This window comes from Rhinolophus sinicus, linkage group LG11, assembly GCF_036562045.2.
Source record: "Rhinolophus sinicus isolate RSC01 linkage group LG11, ASM3656204v1, whole genome shotgun sequence".
NCBI classification, from domain to species: domain Eukaryota; kingdom Metazoa; phylum Chordata; class Mammalia; order Chiroptera; family Rhinolophidae; genus Rhinolophus; species Rhinolophus sinicus.
This window is the reverse complement of record NC_133760.1, coordinates 52,077,092-52,096,910: the sequence shown is the minus strand read 5'-3', so window position 1 is coordinate 52,096,910 and position 19,819 is coordinate 52,077,092. Positions and strand designations below refer to the sequence as shown.

Here is a 19,819-nt window from a genome sequence, read left to right as displayed (position 1 = left end):
CTTAAGGCCCCAAGGTAAGAAGGAAGAGGAAAGAGTGGGGAAAGCCAACAAAAGAGGGTCACATAAGACGAGGGGCCTAACACACTCACTCAGGTTTCCTCGCTCCCTTGTTACCTTTCTATTCTTAACTAAAGTTGATTCGGTGATTTAAATAAACGGCATCTGTAAGTTGGTCAGAGCTCAGCAGACATAGCTCTTTTGTCTATTGGCACCATTGGAGCAACTGGAAGGATGGGGCAGGAGCCATCCAAGGGCTGGCTCACTCGTGTGTCCCGTGGTGGCTGTCAGCTCACTCATGTGTCCCAGGGTGGCTGCCAGCTCACTCGTGTGTCCTGTAGTGGCTGTGAGTTCACTCATGTGTCCCGTGGTGGCTGCCAGCTCACTCGTGTGTCCCGTGGTGGCTGCCAGCTCACTCGTGTGTCCCGTGGAGGCTGCCAGCTCACTCGTGTGTCCCGTGGTGGCTGCCAGCTCACTCGTGTGTCCCGTGGTGGCTGCCAGCTCACTCGTGTGTCCCGTGGTGGCTGCCAGCTCACTCGTGTGTCCCATGGTGGCTGCCAGCTCACTCGTGTGTCCCATGGTGGCTGCCAGCTCACTCGTGTGTCCCGTGGTGGCTGCCAGCTCACTCGTGTGTCCCGTGGTGGCTGCCAGCTCAGACCTGATCCACGTCAGCTGGGACACCTGCAGTGGCCTCTCCACCTGGCCCAGGCTTCCCCACAGCATGGAGAGTGGCCTCAGGGGGAGCAGCCCTAGTAGGAGAGCCAAGGGGAAGTCACACCATCATTTACGACCTTAGGCATCACCCCCGCAGTCAGGCTGCCACAGGACGACCCCAATTCAAAGGGAAGACACCTCACCTCTTAATGGTGGGAGTGTTAGCTCCTAGAACAGCATGTGGGACCAACTATCACCAGGGCCCATTTTGGAAAATACAGTCGACCACACTCAGCAAAGACTCGAGTTCAGTAGAGTAATTTATACTAAAGTGTAAGTGACTTCCCAGAAAAAGTGAGCATTAATAACCCCAAATAACGGCACGTGGTTTTCATGAGCTCGGCATCGGAAGGTGTTTCTGATGTTGTTTGTGTGCTCCAGGCAGCGTGTACCCTGATCTTCCCCAAATTAGTCCACTCGGGCAGTTAATTCCCACACCGACCATGGCATTGTCGCCCACAGACTGACTTTCACTAAGGTCTCGGGAAAAGCAACAAAATAGTAACTGGCTGAGCCCTGGGGTTTTAGACCCACAGACATAGAAGTTCTCCTGTGAGCCTCTAACCTCACGCGATGGTCCGGCCATCGCTGCAGCCGTTATAAATTCAGGACCACTGCATTTTCTGCTTTTGGAGGCAGCCACCGCTGTGCGTTCTGTCGCTGAAAAAACATGAGCTGCTCCCTAAAATGCTGCCTTCCTGACAGACAATCCAGACAGTGGGAGTGAACGGCGTGGCTGCCGTACGTGAAACATCCAGTGTAGGGGACTGAACGAAGTGTAGAATGGCAGGCGATGGAGTTAAAAGCAGGGGAAGAAGAATTTGCCGTCTTGTCAGCCCAGCATCGTGGCTGTCGGTGTCCAGCAATGCAGAGATGCAGGCATCGCGTGTTGGCGCCCTCCCCACCCCCGAGCCCACGCAGCTGTGCTGGGATTCAGATGTGTGGGCTCAGCCTGCGTTGCCCTGGCCTCCCACCCTCACCTGGCCTCCCCCAGGGGAACGAGGCCTCTGGGAGCCCTGCTGCGTGTGTTGGAAGAGCTCAGGGAGCCAGGAGCAAACAGAACGCGTCCCCAGAGCACTCGAAAGCCTGTGTCCTTTGCTGTCTCGTGCCCGTGCGGCCCTCATCCACCCTGTATTTCTCTGAAGCCAGACTTACACCCCATGCGGGGCCTGTGTCCGGGGAACCGTCAAGCACTTTTAGGCCCTGGCCTCCTGGTGCCTTTGGTGACGCTCGGGGCTGCTCTCTCCCCATCACGCCCTTCCAGGCCTGTGTGACCTTCCATCAAACCTGGGGATCCCATTCTCCACAGTTACATCTGACTCAGCGTCTGCTGCCGGGACACTGCCCCATCGTCCGTAACCAGAATGCACACCAAAGTCACCTAGCGAGAGCTTCTGCAGAAAAGGGGGCTGTGCTCTCCCTGCGACCCCAACAAATACTGATTGTTCTGCCTGGAGTGGGGCCTGGGCACCTGTACGAGGAAGCACACGCCATCCCCACGGCTCCCCTGAGAACCGCCCTAACTTCCAGGAGACTGTTAGGGAAGGATACTGTGGACCCTCTTATCCTGGAAACTGCGAGAATTCCTCCTCTTTGCTGGACTGGCCTCAACCATCTTAAGCCCAAAGGGATTTGTGCTACTGGATACACCCTTACATTGTTTGCAATGAGTGAATCGCACCCCAATCCTGGAGTTGGGTTCTTCACGATCTGGTGACAAGAAATAAGGACCATCGGCCCAGATCCTACTATGCGCTTAAGCCACATTGGTAAAATTTTCTGTCCCTTCAAGGGAGAGGCAGTCATGACTAGTGAATGTCCCCAAATGTGTCTTTCTTGTTTGATTCTAACGTGACCCCTGGAGAGGACGGGGTAGGCAGATGGAAGATGTATTTTCACAAGTTATTTGTATTTGTTAGAAAGACAAGTTTCTCGTTTTGTTCCAAGGCAAGGCCTCATGCAATTAATTTAGTCAATGAAATAGGGTTGTTGTTTTTTTCTCTCTGCAATTCTGTTTCTAAACTTCCTTGGGTTCACGGCATTTAAGCCATCTGCCTCATTACGCTGGAGATGCAGAAGAAAACATTTGCAGAATAGGCACATTTGTAATTAACTCAAAAATGTCAGGATTGCATCTTCCTGGTCCCTTCCCCTCAGTTTCTCCTACTTAATTATCCCTTTACTGAGCAACTCACACACAGGAAAATATGTCCAAGGGCCTTTGGAACACCAACAGAAGCCAGGCTGCTTTGTACGCCTGGCCTGTGGCCGGGCAGAATTTCTTCTATTTGCCATCATTTGCTGCAGGGCGGGATGGAGAGGAACTAGCCTTTGTCCACACACCTCAGGTATTTGTCCTCTCTGGTCTCTCGGTTCCCGCCAACCAGTATGTTGTATAGTTGGGAGTCATCCTTAGTCTGAATTCTCCAAACAGTGACGTGAGCTCAGTGGAAATACTGTGGCATTGGCTGACGGAAGTGACAGAAACACTCTGTTCTCAGCCCACCTCAGCCCTCGCCTCCACCCCATATTTTCTCTCTCACGTCCTGCGCTGGCCAGATCGAAGTTGTGCTGTTTCCTTTGGCTCTGAGGGCAAGTCTAGAAACGAGATAGACACAGAGATGGGTGTAAAGGGGCAGAGAGTGGAGCCCTCCCTCGCCTGGTCGTCTCTCACCAAGCATGTGGGTCTGTCTGACACTGCAGGTGGCCCGACTTTGCACAAGCGTGTGGATATGTCATCCCTGTCCTTTCAGGAGATTGCTCCGGGCTCCGACAGAAGACACAGATGAGTTGTCTCTGCAGGGGCCATCGTGGTGTTTGTTTGTTTCTGTCCAACATGCTTCATTCGTGAGCCTTTGCTGCAGCCGGCGTTTTCCTGCTAAGGTTTTCCTGAGGCCACACACTGAGGACCCTGAAACCCGTGGCCAGGCTCCCACCGCATGTCTTGGGGACCTCTGCATCCTTCTCCGTGTGCCCCCAGAATTCCGTGCGTGCCAGTGACTGTGCTCACACCCTGATGAGTTCCCTCCCCGCCGCCCCCCCCCCGCCCTGCAGCACAGACCTGATGGTCTAGAAGTACCCAGACTGCATTGCAAATGGTGCCTGTTTTTTCCACCAGACCATCTGCTGGACACGGTTCCTCACCATCCCACCCGGACGAATCAGGTGATTCCGCATCAAGCCACTTCTGAATCACCTCATTCCAAACACGCACCTGAAATCACTCTGCTGGCTGCTGAAGACACTGGAAAATTACAAGCCCTGAGCGTTGGCTGTCTTTCTTCTTCTTCTCTTATGTTTTTAACCTCAGCAGACCTTTGCATTTTTAGGCTCTGGAAAAGCTGCTGAGTTGATTCGCGGGGTGCCCTGAGCTCTCAGAATGCCGGAGGGGGGATGTTGGAGCTGACCCGTCTGATGTGAAGCAGACGCGGGGCTGGAAGCCTCAGCCCTGGGCCCATCGCCCGGTGTTCACTGAGCAGCTGTGCTCTGCACCGGGGGTGTGTCCGGGGCTGGTGGAAAGTCAATACGCCGACGGCTTCGTGGTGGATGAGACTCTGCTGTCTGGTGACGGAGTCCAGCAGCAAACCCACGTCACATTGGGCGGGAGGTCTCTGCAGGCTGCTGGCAGGCCTGGAGGAAAGCACTCCGGAGGGATGAAGAATTGTTTAGGAGAATGACACTTAATGAATTGTGTGACTCCCAGCACTGCTGCTGCAGGCCCCAAAGACATCGGGGGTCCTCCCCCTAAGAAACGAGGCTGAGGAAGCCAACGTGGAGGGACAAACCGTCCCAGCCGTCAGCTGCCCCCAGGCCCAGGAGTCTGCCTCTGGCACCCACTCCAGGAGGAAGAAGGGCAGCGTGCCCCACTTTCACTCCCTGAACTTGGCTATGGATCGCGTGCGTAGCTGGCAGCAGCGGGGCCCCACGTGGCCCTGAGCTCGCACCTCCGTCTCACGCCATCTGGTCCCGCGTCAGCCACGCACCCAGCAGGCTCCCACGCCTTCCTGCCTCGCTTCCTGCCCTGTCTGTGAGCCTTTCCTCCTGTGGGCTGTCATCCCTGGGCGTTGTTCCACCATATGTTGTTCTCTGCTGTGTTCTAGGCACTCGGCTTGTTTGTTTCCTCAACCTGATGTCAGGTTCCCCAGTTGCCTTCTGTCACTACAGACGCAGGGAGCCGTACATGGTACACACCTAATAACGGCCAGTTGATGCATATTATGTGATGGTAAAATTATAGTGATGGTTACTTCCAAAACAAATGTAGAGGGAATTACTTCACACACAGGCCGTGTACAACAAAGACTTGTTCTCAGAGCCGGTTGCACTGAGATGGAGCCTCTGGTTCCCAGTTCTCTGACTTGTGACCCTTGGGATGTCTTCTCTTGGCTTGTTTTTTAAAAAATCAGTAGACTTATTCTTCCTGGAATAGATCTCAGACCCTGCAAAACTCATCCACAGTGAAAACTCTCATTCGCTAAGACGCTTGTGGGATGGGACGGAATAGTGAGTGTTTCTGGTGGAAACCTAAGCAGTTCGGTTTCAGTTCCGGCGAAGATGGGATCATGTTGTTTTTCTGCTGCATGAATGAAATCACGTCCTTTCTTTAAGACTGAAGGGCACGCTGGGCCTTGAGCTCATTCTCCTGTGTGTAGGTTGGGAGCTCCATCAGTGTAGACATACACACAGTACACACAGGGGCGTGAATATGTAGTGTATACACAGTAGGTGCAAATACACAGTCTACACACACTATACACACAGTAGGTGTGAATATTTAGTGTACACACAGTATATACACAGTAGGCACGAATACATGGTATACACAGTAGGCACAAATACACAGTCTACACACACTATACACACAGTAGGTGTGAATATTTAGTGTACACACAGTATATACACAGTAGGCACGAATACATGGTATACACAGTAGGCACAAATACACAGTCTACACACACTATACACACAGTAGGTGTGAATATTTAGTGTACACACAGTATATACACAGTAGGCACGAATACACGGTATACACAGTAGGCACAAATACACAGTCTACACACACTATACACACAGTAGGTGTGAATATTTAGTGTACACACAGTATATACACAGTAGGCACGAATACACGGTATACACAGTAGGCACAAATACACAGTCTACACACACTATACACACAGTAGGTGTGAATATTTAGTGTACACACAGTATATACACAGTAGGCACGAATACATGGTATACACAGTAGGCACAAATACACAGTCTACACACACTATACACACAGTAGGTGTGAATATTTAGTGTACACACAGTATATACACAGTAGGCACGAATACACGGTATACACAGTAGGCACAAATACACAGTCTACACACACTATACACACAGTAGGTGTGAATATTTAGTGTACACACAGTATATACACAGTAGGCACGAATACATGGTATACACAGTAGGTGCAAATACACAGTCTACACACACTATACACACAGTAGGTGTGAATATTTAGTGTACACATAGTATATACACAGTAGGTGCAAATACACAGTCTACACACACTATACACACAGTAGGTGTGAATATTTAGTGTACACACAGTATACACACAGTAGCCATGAATATATAGTGTACACTATTCTAATCATAAAATAATAACCCTCTGCAGCACAGTAATAATTCAACTCAAAGCACTTGTTAGGCTCAGAGAGCTCAGATTTGTGTCCCAAAACACCTGTGTCCCGACAGTCGGCCTCTGTTCTGCGGGGACTTGACCGGTGGTTGTGCTGTCCTGGGCCCTCCCTGAGCCCAGGGAGTGAGGGCCATCCAGGGCACAGTGGAGACCTGTCACAGTTGCCAAAGATCCGTGTCCCCAGGGACTCACTGCTTCCCCGGCAGCTCCCGGCCGTGTCTGCTCTTCGCTGGACCCCACTCCCTCTGTCGCCTGTCCCCATATCTCCACTTGGTTTTCCCCTAGAGGAGATTCTGAAGACCTACGTCGCGCACTGGTGGTCTCCGGACGGCACGCGGCTTGCCTACGCCACCATCAACGACTCCCGCGTGCCCGTTATGGACCTCCCGACCTACACGGGTGCCGTGTACCCCACCGTGAAGCCCTACCACTACCCCAAGGTAGGCAAGAAGCAGCGGGGACACACTGCCTTGTCCCTCGGCTCCCCTCCCAGCCAGCCGAATGTCTGTGATAACCAGACACGTTAGGACCAGTGCAGCAAACTAGGCGAGATCCATTATTTCCCATTACACTGCACTCAGTTTCCATCGTGGCTGAGTTCAGTTTCCTGGCAGATTTACTTTATTTTAAAAATTGAACTGCCGCTGATCTTTTGTCTAACCTTCATCTGAACCACAATAAATACATTCCTTCCACTGTGCTTCCCTGACTACAAAAATTCACACTGCCCACTCTTGGGGGACTGTTTCCTCATCGCTTTTTAGGATTTGGCTTCTGAGAGACCAGAGGGAACGTGTGCCCCTGGGCCCAGGTCTGGGCTGGACTGTGGTGCTTGGTCATGTTCTGACCGGTAGTGTGTCTGATTGCTTCCCAGACCAAGCTGCCAGGAGAGGAGCAAGGGCGCAGTGGTGGGAAGGGGGCCCATCGACCATGATCACGTGGGAGGAATGAGCGGGGAGTGGGCTTCTTGGGGCAGAGAAGAAATCGGTCCACTTAACTCTCGTCCTAGCATTCCACGCAGGTCGACCTGCTCTCGGCAAGTTTGCTCCTTAGTGCTGAGCTCCAGGGTTTGCGGGGTGCTGCCTGTGGCTCTCCTGGGGCAGAGCTCGCCGTGCTCAGGCACCGTCCAGGCAGCAGCTGGCTCACTCACGTCTCTGTCCCTTTGTACTTCCCAGGCTGGCTGTGAAAACCCCAGTATTTCCCTACACGTCATTGGTTTAAATGGACCCACCCACGACCTGGAGATGATGCCACCGGATGACCCACGAATGAGGTTTGCTTCCTTCCCTGAGTTACGTCAACACATAATAATAATTAGACGACTGTTCATTTATATGGTCTTTCCAGGTTCAGATGTGTTATACTGCTCATTTAAATACCCAAGAAAAAGGTACATTATCTGACGTTTTCCTTGCTGCGTTGGGAGTCGGTTTTCTGGGGAAAGAACACCAGTGAAACCAGCATTGCTATTTCTTACCTATGTCAGGAGCCGGTTCTGACAGGCCCGGCCCCTCCCAGACGGGGGCCATCAGGTCGACCACCTGCGTCCAGCAGGGGGCGCACTGTCTGCCACCCGTCGTCGTCAGATGAACTGACCCCGTCTTTCCCAGAAAATCCGTATAATCAGACATTCCAGTCCATGGCGCCCCAGTTTGAGAGCATTTGTTTTAGAGCATTACTGTACCCTGTGGGGTCCAGGAACTGAGGAGGGAATCCTGTCCCGTGAGCTAAAGCTCCCAGGTGGAAGGTAATGAGCATGTAGTTGGTGGAACACATTGACCCAAGTAACTGTCCTGTTATTACCGACGTCTGCTTTCAGTGCATTTTCCTCTTAGGTCCACATAACTGAGCAGGATCTATCAAAGGGAAGGGGTCTGAATATTAGTTTCATTTTGTCCCAAAGTTCAAGCAGCCTGGGGACAGATTAACATGCAGAGGCCACTTCTATCATCGTTAAACCTCTGTTGAGAATACGATGGGAGAAGCAGGAAAAGCAGAGGAGGGAATTGGACTGGCCTCAGGACCCACTCGTTTGTAATTCCCTGTACGTCTATAAATGGGCCCAGTTAAGCCAAACATGACTCCTTCTGAGACCCAGCAAATTCCCCACCCAAATTTGGCCAGAACTCTCGCCTGGCTCCTTCCTACTCAGTTACAAAAACCCCACATTACCCGTAGCTTGCGGCAGCTTCTGGCAGGGCAGGCGCCATGGCCCCAGCCACTCTGGCTCCTCCAGGGCCCAGCGCAGGGCTGCGTGTGTGGGCTCCCCTGCTCTGCTGAGAACGGTGTGTGTGCTCTTCTCCTGCGGCAGCTTCCGTGGTCAGACCCTCTGCCTGTAGCCCAGAAGCCTGAGGCCCCTGTGGAGTTCTGCAGAGGGTTTTGCAACCTTCCTTCTTCTGTGAAGTGTAGAATCTTGTGAGGCCCTCAGCTGGACAGACCAGCGCTCTCCCCGCCCTGGACTTATGTCGTCCCCCTGGGGCCTGACGCCCTTATGGCTCCCCCTTTGGGGAGTAGGCCCTTCACATGTGCTGGTCGGGGGAGTCAAATCCATGTGCCTGGTACTGTTTTTGCTGGGATAGAGAAACGTTCAGAGTATTGCTCTCCCTTCTCTCCTGACGATCTGCAGATTTCATTGTTTTCCCTCGGCCTCCATCCCTGCCAAGCCTCCTGGGGCCTGGTCCAGCAAATTCCCTGAATTAATGTGGAAAGTCACCTGGAAAATTTCAGCCATCTGTCTGAGTTAATTGAAAATCTCGTTTAGTCAATTTGGTGATGCTGTTTCCGCAGGCTTGATTAGCTTCAAGGACAATGAAAAATTAGCCTCCGTCAGAGCTGGAAGCTCGGGTGCCGGCTGCAGGGTCCTGCTTGCTCCCATGTGCTGATGCAGGAATGCTTTTCTTAGGCAGGAGAAGTCTGCGGCACATAAAGGTCCCCCTTTGTCATGCTCCTTCTCTGTCATAGACTTTCCACAGGGGAGCACAGATAGGTCAGGAGCTGTACACTGACTGACTGAGTATTTATTGAGCATCTATTACTTGCCAAGCATTAGACTGAGAACTTAGTGGTGAATGAAGCACAGAGGTTACGATGCAGAGGGGGCTGGACCTTGGGCAAATGGTTACAAGCACGTGCACAATCGCAGGCGTGAGCAGGGGCTGGGCTGTAGGCAACGGGCCTTGCTCTAGAGCCGGCATTTCTGGCATTTGGGGCCGGTGGTTCTTGCTGTGGGACGCCCTGTGCATCACACAGTGGCTGGCGGTGCCATTGGGCTCCACGCACTGGATGCCAGTGGTACCTTCCCTCCCTGGCCCCCGAGCTAGGACAATCACAACTGTCTCCAGTCATTGCCCACTGGCCCCATGTTGAGAACCACTAGTTTAGAGTGAAGGCTCTCAAGCCAGCCGTCTGCATGCAAATCCTCGTCCTGGTCGTGGTCCTGCTTCCGTTTCCTCATCTACAAAGTGGAGGTGAATGTCAATGAGAAGCATTTACTCACATGGGCAGTTGCGGAAACGAAATGAGATAGTGCCCGGAGCGCGGGGGTGGCTCGTGGGATCAGCCCGTCTCACGGCCCTGAGCACCGCCGGGAGCCTCACATGCTTCTCTGCCCGTAGCCCTCAGGCCTGCCCGGGCCTCAGATCTTCCGGTTCCCACGCCAACCGCCCGCCCACCATCTGGCTTCAACTGGCCAAACCGGGAAAGCAAATGAGCGTGCATCCAAGATTTTATTTCACTCATTAATAAGGGAACCAGTGAGGTGTTAGAACCGGTCTGAAGGGTGTTTGAGTAACTAGGTGTATGTGGACCGTTTGGCAAATGTAAGAATCAGTTTGCTGGTTACGGATCCAACAGGCTCCTCCACTGAGGTCTGATCCATCAGACCAGAGGGACAAGTGCCGGCCGCCCCAGCAGAGGACCTGCCACTGGAAAGCCAGACCCAGCAGTGCCTGGGAGCACTGCCGCTGATCTCGTTTGCCTCTTTGCAGGTTTTAGATAAATCTCCTGACAGTCTCTAAATGGCAACTCAAACTAAACACCCCAGAGTCACCTCTAAACAAGGTCAGAGCACAAGCTCCCTCTGCTTCCAGTCCCCCCGTGGTTTTTCATTTCTCTTGGGGTAGAAGGCATGGCCCACAGCCCCAAATGCCTGCGAGGGCCATTCTGAACCTTTATCACCCTGCCTCCCCAGTTCTGCTGGGCCCGCCCTTTTGGGGGGCTTTGCTCAGGCCTCCTCTGCCTGGAAAGCTCCGCCCACATGACACAGGAGCCGGGTGTTGAATGGAGATGGAGCAGGCGCTGCGGGGCCTTTTGAAGCCGTGTGTGTGTCTGTGTGTGTGTGTCTGTGTGTGTGTGTCAGTATGTGTGTGTGTGTGTGTGTGTGTGTGTCTGTGTGTGTGTCTGTGCTGTGTGTGTGTGTCTGTATGTGTGTGTGTGTGTGTCTGTGTGTGTGTGTCTGTGTGTGTGTGTCAGTGTGTGTGTGTCTGTGTGTGTGTGTGTGTGTGTGTCTGTGTGTGTGTGTCTGTGTGTGTGTGTCAGTGTGTGTGTGTCTGTGTGTGTGTCTGTGTGTGTGTCTGTGTCTGTGCTGTGTGTGTGTGTCTGTATGTGTGTGTGTGTCTGTGTGTGTGTGTCTGTGTGTGTGTCAGTGTGTCTGTGTGTGTGTCTGTGTGTGTGTCTGTGTGTGTGTGTCTGTGTCTGTGCTGTGTGTGTGTGTCTGTATGTGTGTGTGTGTCTGTGTGTGTGTCTTGTGTGTGTGTCAGTATGTGTGTGTCTGTGTGTGTGTGTCTGTGTGTGTGTGTCTGTGTGTGTGTGTCTGTGTGTGTGTCTGTGCTGTGTGTGTGTCTGTATGTGTGTGTGTGTGTCTGTGTGTGTGTGTCTGTGTGTGTGTGTCAGTGTGTGTGTGTCTGTGTGTGTGTCTGTGTGTGTGTGTCAGTATGTGTGTGTCTGTGTGTGTGTGTCTGTGTGTGTGTGTCTGTGTGTGTGTGTGTGTGTGTCTGTGTGTGTGTCTGTGTGTGTGTGTGTCTGTGTGTGTGTGTGTGTCTGTGTGTGTGTGTGTCTGTGTGTGTGTCTGTGTGTGTGTGTGTGTGTGTGTGTGTGTGTGTCTGTGTGTGTGTGTGTGTGTGTGTGTGTCTGTGTGTGTGTGTGTCTGTGTGTGTGTGTCTGTGTGTGTGTCTGTGTGTGTGTGTGTGTGTGTCTGTGTGTGTGTGTCTGTGTGTGTGTCTGTGTGTCTGTGTGTGTGTGTCTGTGTGTGTGTCTGTGTGTGTGTCTGTGTGTGTGTCAGTATGTGTGTGTCTGTGTCTGTGCTGTGTGTGTGTCTGTGTGTCTGTGTGTCTGTGTCTGTGTCTGTGCTGTGTGTGTGTGTGTGTGTCTGTGTGTGTGTGTTCTCCTCCAGTATCCACTCAGGTGTAGTCCCGCAGCCCCGTGCGGTCTCCTGACGGCCTGGCCACAGGCTGTAACAACATGATGGGATGCCTGGCACTTGCCTCTCATGGTGTTTTGCATCATGGATTGAACCAGGACATCAACCGCGGGCCCCTGGCCCCTCACCCACTGCTCACGTCATCGCTCAGGGCTGTCACCCCTTCTGTATTTCACATTGTGCTGAAACTCTCAGGTGGCATCAGGCTAAACTGGAAGGTTTAATGGCAGTAAATCTGTCCTTCCTGGTTTCTTTCATCAGGGGTGTAGTCTGAGTTTGGGGGATTTTTTCAGAGCTCCTCAGGTGATTCCAAAGTGTGGCCAAAGCAGAGAAGCCCTTCTCGGTGGCAGTGGTTTTCACCTGGACTGGAAGAACTTTCTCATTTTCAAATGCTCCCCCATTTCCCCACTTCCATCCTTGAATCTGCCGTCCTACTAATATAGTTCTACTCAAATCTTTTGTCTTCATAGTAATGACTCTGGGAAGATGTTTGTTTTACCTGAACTTGACTTTCCGGTGTCCTTGACAGCGTCCTGGGTGTGAATTACAGGTGCATAAATGCTGTCTGTGTCCCTCAGAGCTGGCCGTGTCTCTAGTGCTGCTTCATGGGCAAGTGGAATGACCTGGGTGCCTGAGTATTCCAGTGAGTTCATCCCAGGGAGCCGTTCAAGGGGACGGGCCCAACCAGACAGCTTCTGTGTGTACGGTGCCAGGCCGCACGTGGCCTCCGTTATCCACTAGGGCAAGACGCTATTCGTGGTGGCTGCAGACATGTAGCAGCTCCCGGCTGGGCTTTATCTGTGGGTGCCCTGAAACGGGAATCGCAGGTCTCTCTGCTCCCATCAGGAAACGTGTCCAGAGCGTTAGAAAGCGGGCAGTCTGAGTCTTGGACATCCGGGCAGATGGGTTTCTGGGGAAGCAATCACGCTCTACGTTGTTGTGGTACATGTTTGAACAGATACACAGGGCTGCTGAGCTGCTTGGCAGGCTTACACATAGCAGGAGATGCCAAGAAAAATAAAATGCGATTCCTCCTGCCCCATCCTCGGTGAGACACCGCGTTGGCCAAGCTCTTTCAGCCAGAAAAACAGTGTTGACATTTGAAGATGTCAGCAACACAATGGACAAGGTTTTTCGAGGCCACGTCGCAGGGCTGGGTGAGCGGTGATGGTCAACTCAGAGGGCGTGAGTGACAGGTACAGCTTCCCGCATGGGCCACAGCTAGCAAATCAGACATGGAATGGATGGGATGGCATCTGCGGGAGAAGGGGACTTGGCAAAGCTGACCAGCCTTCGTGTTTCTAAATGTGCAGGGTGTGCAGTGAGGTGTGGACGCAGGGTTCAGAGCTGCCACCCACGGGGGTGCAGTCCCTTCCTCTCATCTTCTTACTGGCGTCCTGTTTCTAGCACTCTGTGGCCAGAGGGGCTCAAAAGGTCCCCCTCTTTCCCGAGCGCTTCCCCCACAGTGTACAGAGGAGAGGGAGGCCCCAGCAGGCAGGTGACTTGTTCAGAGTCACAGCTGACACATTACAGGGCAGGCCCGGAGCCCAGGTCTCCAAAACAGGAGGCCCTCGGTGTACCATCTGTGTCTGCCCAGGCTCCCGCTGGCTCGCAGGGCCTCTGGGAGCAGACCCTCCCCAGTTCCCCAGCTGTGCCCACTTGTGTTGTCACCATCAGTGCCCACTCTGGGCCAGACCACCTGTTCGGTGCCATAAACAGGGAACCCGAGCACGTATGGGACACGCCCCCCATCCAAGACACTGATGAGAGAAGGCGATTCCTGCTGCCTCCTCGCTGAGGTCAGGGCAGGTTCCCGAGCGCTGAGTTATTCCTCTCCCTACTGGGCTTTTGGATGAACCTCGTCCCCCCTCTCCCCAGGGTTAGATTGTGGCGCGGGCCATAGCTGCGTCGCTGTGTCTTTTGAGCTCAATCACAGAGGATCTCCGGTGGACCACCCCCTTCTCTTGATGCTCTGTCTTTGCTGAATTCTGCCGGAGTGCCGCCCGACACGGTCCTGTCCTTCTCGTGGAGTTTTGTGTCTGTGAAGAGAGTTCTGAGGGGCCTGCACACGTGGAAGAGGCTGGCCACCCCCTGGTTGTCACTTGAGGGACCGAGCCCCACGTGCTACCTCACATATTGGCTACTGGGGTCAGTTCTCAGGACCCACACACTGAAGTGTGACTATGTAAAAAAAAATCTGGACTTTGACAGGGAGAGACTTTAATGCGAAAGAAAGCCTACGTAACAGGGAGGACACTCCCATCCCAGAAATCTGTGGGCGCCTCAAAGTCAAACAGAAAGGTTTTTTCTTTTACAGGACAGAGAAGGCAAGTAGAGATGAATCTTTGGAGGAGACGCTGGACAAGCAGGGGATGACCAGTGGGATTGGACAGGAAAGTGCCCCACTGTGGTCAGCTGGTTCCCAGGAGAGCTGGAAGGGGGGGCACGTTCTTGGTCAGCATGAGACCGAGCTGAGAAATGGTGTCATGCAGGTCGGGCCAGGCAGGGGTCAGCACACTGTCTGACGACTGGGTGCTTGTTTGAGCTACCTGAGCCCAGAAGTCATTTTTCAGGCTCCTCCTAAATGTTTATCCTTCTGTGAAATAGTCACCCAATATTTTTTATTTTATGTGATTGTATCACTTAATAATTACATTGCTGGTATTGAGAGTCGAGCCCGCTCTCTGACTGCAAAACCCCGTTCAATGCATTGGGGCCCACACCTATCGCGATAGGACTGAAATCCACCTTCCCGTGCTAACAAGTGTCAGAATAATTTCTTTCTTTCCCAGTTGGCCTATATGGAGTCTTTCTATGTGAAACAACACCATAGAAATTAGACAGAGGCATAGGATGAATGAATGTTTTCAATAAAGGAAACAAGAGCAGGGCTCTCCCTAGTTGGTATGGAGGCCGTGGAAAATAATAACCACTCCAGGAGATCTGACGCTTTCTTCCGTGGCCTCATCTAGATGAGCCATGTTTGCTGATAGAGTAAGTGCATGTCACTGGGGCCTCACACACCGTACCCTCACCATGAACATCTACAGCTAACAGTCCCGTGTGCAGTGCAAGAAAATGGGAGCTGGCTGGTGCCCACCCCCTCGGGGCCCTTGAGGCTGTCGGTCTCTCTTCAGTATGTCTCCCACAGGGACCCAAAGAGCAGTCACGACGTAATTAAAACAAGAAGTCTTGCATGTGAAGCAAGGGCTGGGCACAGACCTTGAGTTGTTTTTAAGGACCAAAGCTACAGAAGTGTTTGTCTGGCTACACATCAAACCCCACCATCACAAATGTGTCTCCAAGCCTTCAGGCAGCAACACAGCCAGGTCCAGGGAGAACATTGCTAAAAGGACGCGTTACCTTTCAGAGTAGGAGCCACGAGAGGGCAGGTGACAGAGCAGATGCCATAAACCCACAGGCCCAGAGTCCCCGGGGACAGCGGGCTGGCTGAGCAGGTGGCATGAACCAAAATGGCCATGTTTCAAAGATCACAGAAATTGAGAAGGTTGAAAACCATAGCGGTTTTGCCTGAATGACCCACCACCCATGTCCTCAGTAAATCTACCAAGACTGCTGAGAGCAGCTGCCCAGCCTGTACTCCGGGCCACGTGGGAGCTGGCAGCCCGAGCCAGAGGCCTTCACCGTCTTGTTTGCCACATGCTCTAGACTTATGTGAAGTTAGTTAAAACTTTGGTAACAGCTAGACTTGAGAACTAGGGCACACAGCAGTTGAATCTCCTGACTGACTGAGGCTTGGTTCAAAGCACTTGGTTATTTAGGCCTTTCTGATGAAAATCATTAGTAAATGTACTACCGTGTTTCCCCGAAAATAAGACCTAGCCGGACAGTCAGCTCTAATGCATCTTTTGGAGCAAAAATTAATATAAGACCCGGTCTCATTTTCCTATAATATTAGACTGGGTCTTATAATATAGTGTGTAATATAATACCGGGTATAATATAATACCAGGTCTTATATTAATTTTTGCACCAAAAGACACATTAGAGCTGATGGTCCAGCTCGGTCTTATTTTCAGGGAAAACACGGCACGTAAGGCCCCTTTCCAGCTTGCTAGTTGTCGTCTAGTGAGGGTCCTGCAGTCTTTAGTGACAGAGGGTCTCGTATGTCCACAAGTAATCACACCGGACAACAGGTCTCATTATAGATCTTGGAGGGGCAGGCGATGGAGTGTTAGCTGGCCTCTAGAACTTTCTTCGAATTCACCTGAGGATATTCTTCTTGTGTACTTACTTTCCCAACATTTACTTTTTTCCTCTTACATGCTGTTCCCCTCTAAAGAGCCCAATTTTGGAGGTCCTGGGCCACTGAACTAATTACCAGGAAGCCCCATAACATACCCCACGTGCTAAGTTTAGGGCAGCTCCAGACACGCTGCTGGTGTGACAAGTGTGTGACAGCAGATGTCCGAGCAGGCGTGTGACATCTAGGCTGTCAAATCAGTTTGCCTGCTGCCCAGAGTGGTGCCCAGTTTCCCCGGTCAGCGAGAGTCCACCCTGGGGGCTTGGTCTTTACAGGACAGGGAAGAGGGCAGCACATTCTTCCTGGCACAGCCGGGCCTGCTCTGTCAGCCTCTCGTGGGACCTCTTCTCTGCTTCCCGTGACACGAGGTTGTGCCTTTGCCCTGGGCTGTGGCAGGAGAACCACAGCAGTGGGACAGCTGGTTGTTGGGCCACGTGCACATCACACACTGCTCTTGAGGGAACAGCCCGGGAAGGACACATTTCCTTCCTGCTTTTCCCAGCCCGTGTTAACGACTCGGTTTCCCACTGAGTTCGTTATCAATGCACGTTCGTTATGAGAAGCCCTGTTTCACAGCCTCTGGGATGTGTCCACGCCACGCGGCTCCAGGCGGCTCCAGCCGTGGGCAGGGGTGCAGGGCTGGGCTGTGCGCGTGTGGTCTCCGCGGGTGCCCCCAGCCGCTCATCCTGTGCGTCTGCGTGTGTTTCCAGGGAGTACTACATCACCATGGTGAAGTGGGCCACCAGCACCAAGGTCGCCGTCAACTGGCTGAGCCGGGCGCAGAACGTATCCATTCTCACCCTCTGCGACGCCACCACAGGGGTGTGCACCAAGGTATGGGGAAGGGACAAGGGACGGGAGCGATGGCAGGAAGCACCGAGGTGGGGTGGGGACATCAAGGCCGCCTTTGAGCCGTTTGGTCCTGCTCGCTGGTGGCAACGCCCAGCCGCCCAGCTGGTGGTGAAGGTGGCGACCGGCGTCCGCGTCTCTGCTTTGGTGCCACCTGGTGGACGCCTGGAGTACTGCCCCGAAACTCAGGGCTAGTCCTGTCAGAGGCTCCCAGCTGGGCGTCCGAGCTGCTCCTAGATGTGCAATCTCCCGTCCTCCGTGCGAACTGCCTCCTCCTCGTTTTCCAGTTGACGCTCAGAGAGAGGAAGGCACTGACCTGAGGCCCCAGGTGCCGGGGTCAAGGCGACACCCCTTGGCTTGCCCCGTTTCGGTGGCTCTGTCCCCTAGCAGTGTTCCTAGGGGCGTCAGGCAGACTTAATGAGTGGTTAGAGGAGACAGCCGTAGGGAAGACAAAATGCAAAGAACGCACAGAGGGAGCAAAGAAAAAATGGAAATCTGAAGGAAGGCCTGTAGCCGCGCACGACCCCCGGCCACAGCTGGTCTGCCCTCTACCCCGCAGGCTCCAGCTTCTGCACGCTCTACCCCTGAGAGCACATCTCCTAGTGTTGGGGCAAAATCAAAGTCAATTAATAAATTCAGGCAGGTCTTTTGGAACTTTTTTGTTTTTTGGAGCCTAAATTTTTATTTCTCAACTGAGGAGAGAGGCTTGCAAAGCAGCTTTTTTGTGACTCAGGAAGCTCAGAGCAGCGGCTTTTGCTGCATGGCCTACGTGTGGTTTTGAGGAAAGGAACAGGGATCGTTGCTGAGACTGTCATCTTCAAATGGGTCAGTGACTTACCTGGGTTTTGTGTGTAATTTAGAGCAGATTCCAGGTTATTCTGATGGGCATGCATGAGGGGAAGGAGGGAAAGAGTGGACACACAGCTGGCAAGCTGGGAATTGCTCATAATTCTCTTGCCTGTGGCCCTAATGTTACGAGTGTCCGTTGCCAACAGCTGCCCTGGGCCTGCAGAGGCCAGATCAGCACCAGGGACAGCTCCATGGACCCTGGGATGGCGGGTTGTGCTGAGCAGCCTTACACTGGTGTTTCTGGTTTTGTTCTGTTTGATCTTCTGTTAGGTGTCATTCCACACCGTTCTGTGCGATTGACTTTGCATATTTTTTAAACCCCTCTTAATGTTTTGGTCTGCCAGGATGGTTACTCAGAGTGGCGAGCTGGAAAGTTGACACATGTCCACATATACACATGCATGCACATATGCCTGCACACACACGGTCAGGGATGACCATTGACATCTTCCAAAGGATTTCTACCTGCCAGGGATTTGTCCTTGTTGCTGGGGAGAGTGACACTTTTCTTGTTCAGGGACACGGGTCCAGCTCCGAGTCACAGTATGAGATAAAGCAGAGAGCCAGGGTGGCCGCGGCACTGTCTGTACTTAGGCAGCTGCTGTGCACAGGAAATGATTGTTTCTGCACTGTCACTAAGAGACAATACCTGCCAAAAGTCCTCTCTCTCATGTTCTTATTCCCTTTCAGAAACACGAGGATGAAAGTGAAGCCTGGCTCCACAGACAGGTAACTATTCCCCACCTTCTCCACCACACCGAGCACCATCGCCCACATGGGGGCGTGGAGTGTCTGCACAGCAGACCAGCTTCTTACAGTAAATCCTACAGCAGTCCCACGTCGACCAGACGTGGCGTGGCCCTGGTGGAAGGTAGGGGGCTGCCCAGCCCTTGCCCCGCTCCCCTCTGTGGCCCCTGAGGCACGACTGGAGAGGCGTGGCTCGGTGGAAGGAGGTTAGAAAGTCACTGCTCTTGAGATCTTGAGAACCTATGATTTGGTGAGACCTCAGCTCTCAGTTAGATGACATCCTTTGGGTGAATTAAAAATGAGGAATCTGTAAAAGTTGCCTAGCTATGACCTGCTATGGTAAAAGAGAATGAACATGTGGCTGGTGTTCATGTTTTCTCCACGTGGTTTGTGGTTGTCTCGTTTGGGGTGGACGCCACTGTGGCTCAGCATGACCCTTGCTGGGGACCTGACTTCAGAACCAGCCCTGGCCTTTCCGTCCCTAACTCAGACCAGAAATGCCCATCAGACAGGCTCTAGAGATTGGAAGCAATCAGAAGACTACAGTGACTCATTATAACAAAACAAAAAAAATTAAACTTACACAAAAAGTAAAACCTTAGACATTGGAATTTCCTTCATTTATTTTTTTCTCATTCCACACCTGACATTAGAAAGAACAGGTGGGGAAGTTTTGGGTGCTTCCTTATCCTAATGGGATGGAAATTATCTGAAAATCCTCTGGGGAAAATTGAAGGAGCTCTGAGTCTCGAGAATTATGGGAGGGCACATGTTCGTCATGGAGATGATGGATTACGTGTATGGACAATAACAGATATTGAATCTGAACAATACAGATATTGGCATTGGCTCTCCAAGAACATTCTAGCATCTCTGACTGGCGTGCCCTTCTTTTCTCTGTGGAATTAGTGATCTGTCCCAGCTTTCCGTCCATTATCGCAGGGGGCGTAGCCTCAGAAGTGGACACTGTTGTTTTTGAACCTATATATTTTTTCTGCTCTGTGCCAGTCTTATCCAAAAGATGATGGCCCACTGTGGCCACGTTTGTTTTCCTGCATCCAAGTTTGGATGTGAAGCCCAAGCTAAGAAAATGCCAAGAATGAGGACATGTTTGGGAACCCTACGACACTCGCTGCAGAGTGGATTATGCCAGGATTCGGGGTTCTGCTGACCAGTCCCTGACTGACACCTGGACTGACGACATAAGCACAGATATCTAAAGTAATGTTATGACGTTCCTCTTATATCAGACAAAATGCCAGAGAGTTGGAATGAATGGATCAGGAAAAGATCCATC

General features: G+C 52.4%; 1 protein-coding gene across 6 annotated transcripts in view; it reads left to right on the top strand.

Moving 5' to 3' along the window:
• DPP6 (dipeptidyl peptidase like 6) overlaps positions 1–19,819 on the top strand; it is a 571,444-nt gene that overhangs the window by 507,660 nt on the left and 43,965 nt on the right. For all 6 annotated transcript variants that reach the window (XM_019742500.2, XM_019742502.2, XM_074315064.1 and 3 more), the window contains exons 9-12: positions 6,683–6,837; positions 7,573–7,670; positions 16,788–16,911; positions 18,466–18,504. In XM_019742500.2, coding sequence (XP_019598059.1) covers positions 6,683–6,837; positions 7,573–7,670; positions 16,788–16,911; positions 18,466–18,504 — 416 coding nt within the window. The remainder of the gene's footprint in view (positions 1–6,682; positions 6,838–7,572; positions 7,671–16,787; positions 16,912–18,465; positions 18,505–19,819) is intronic.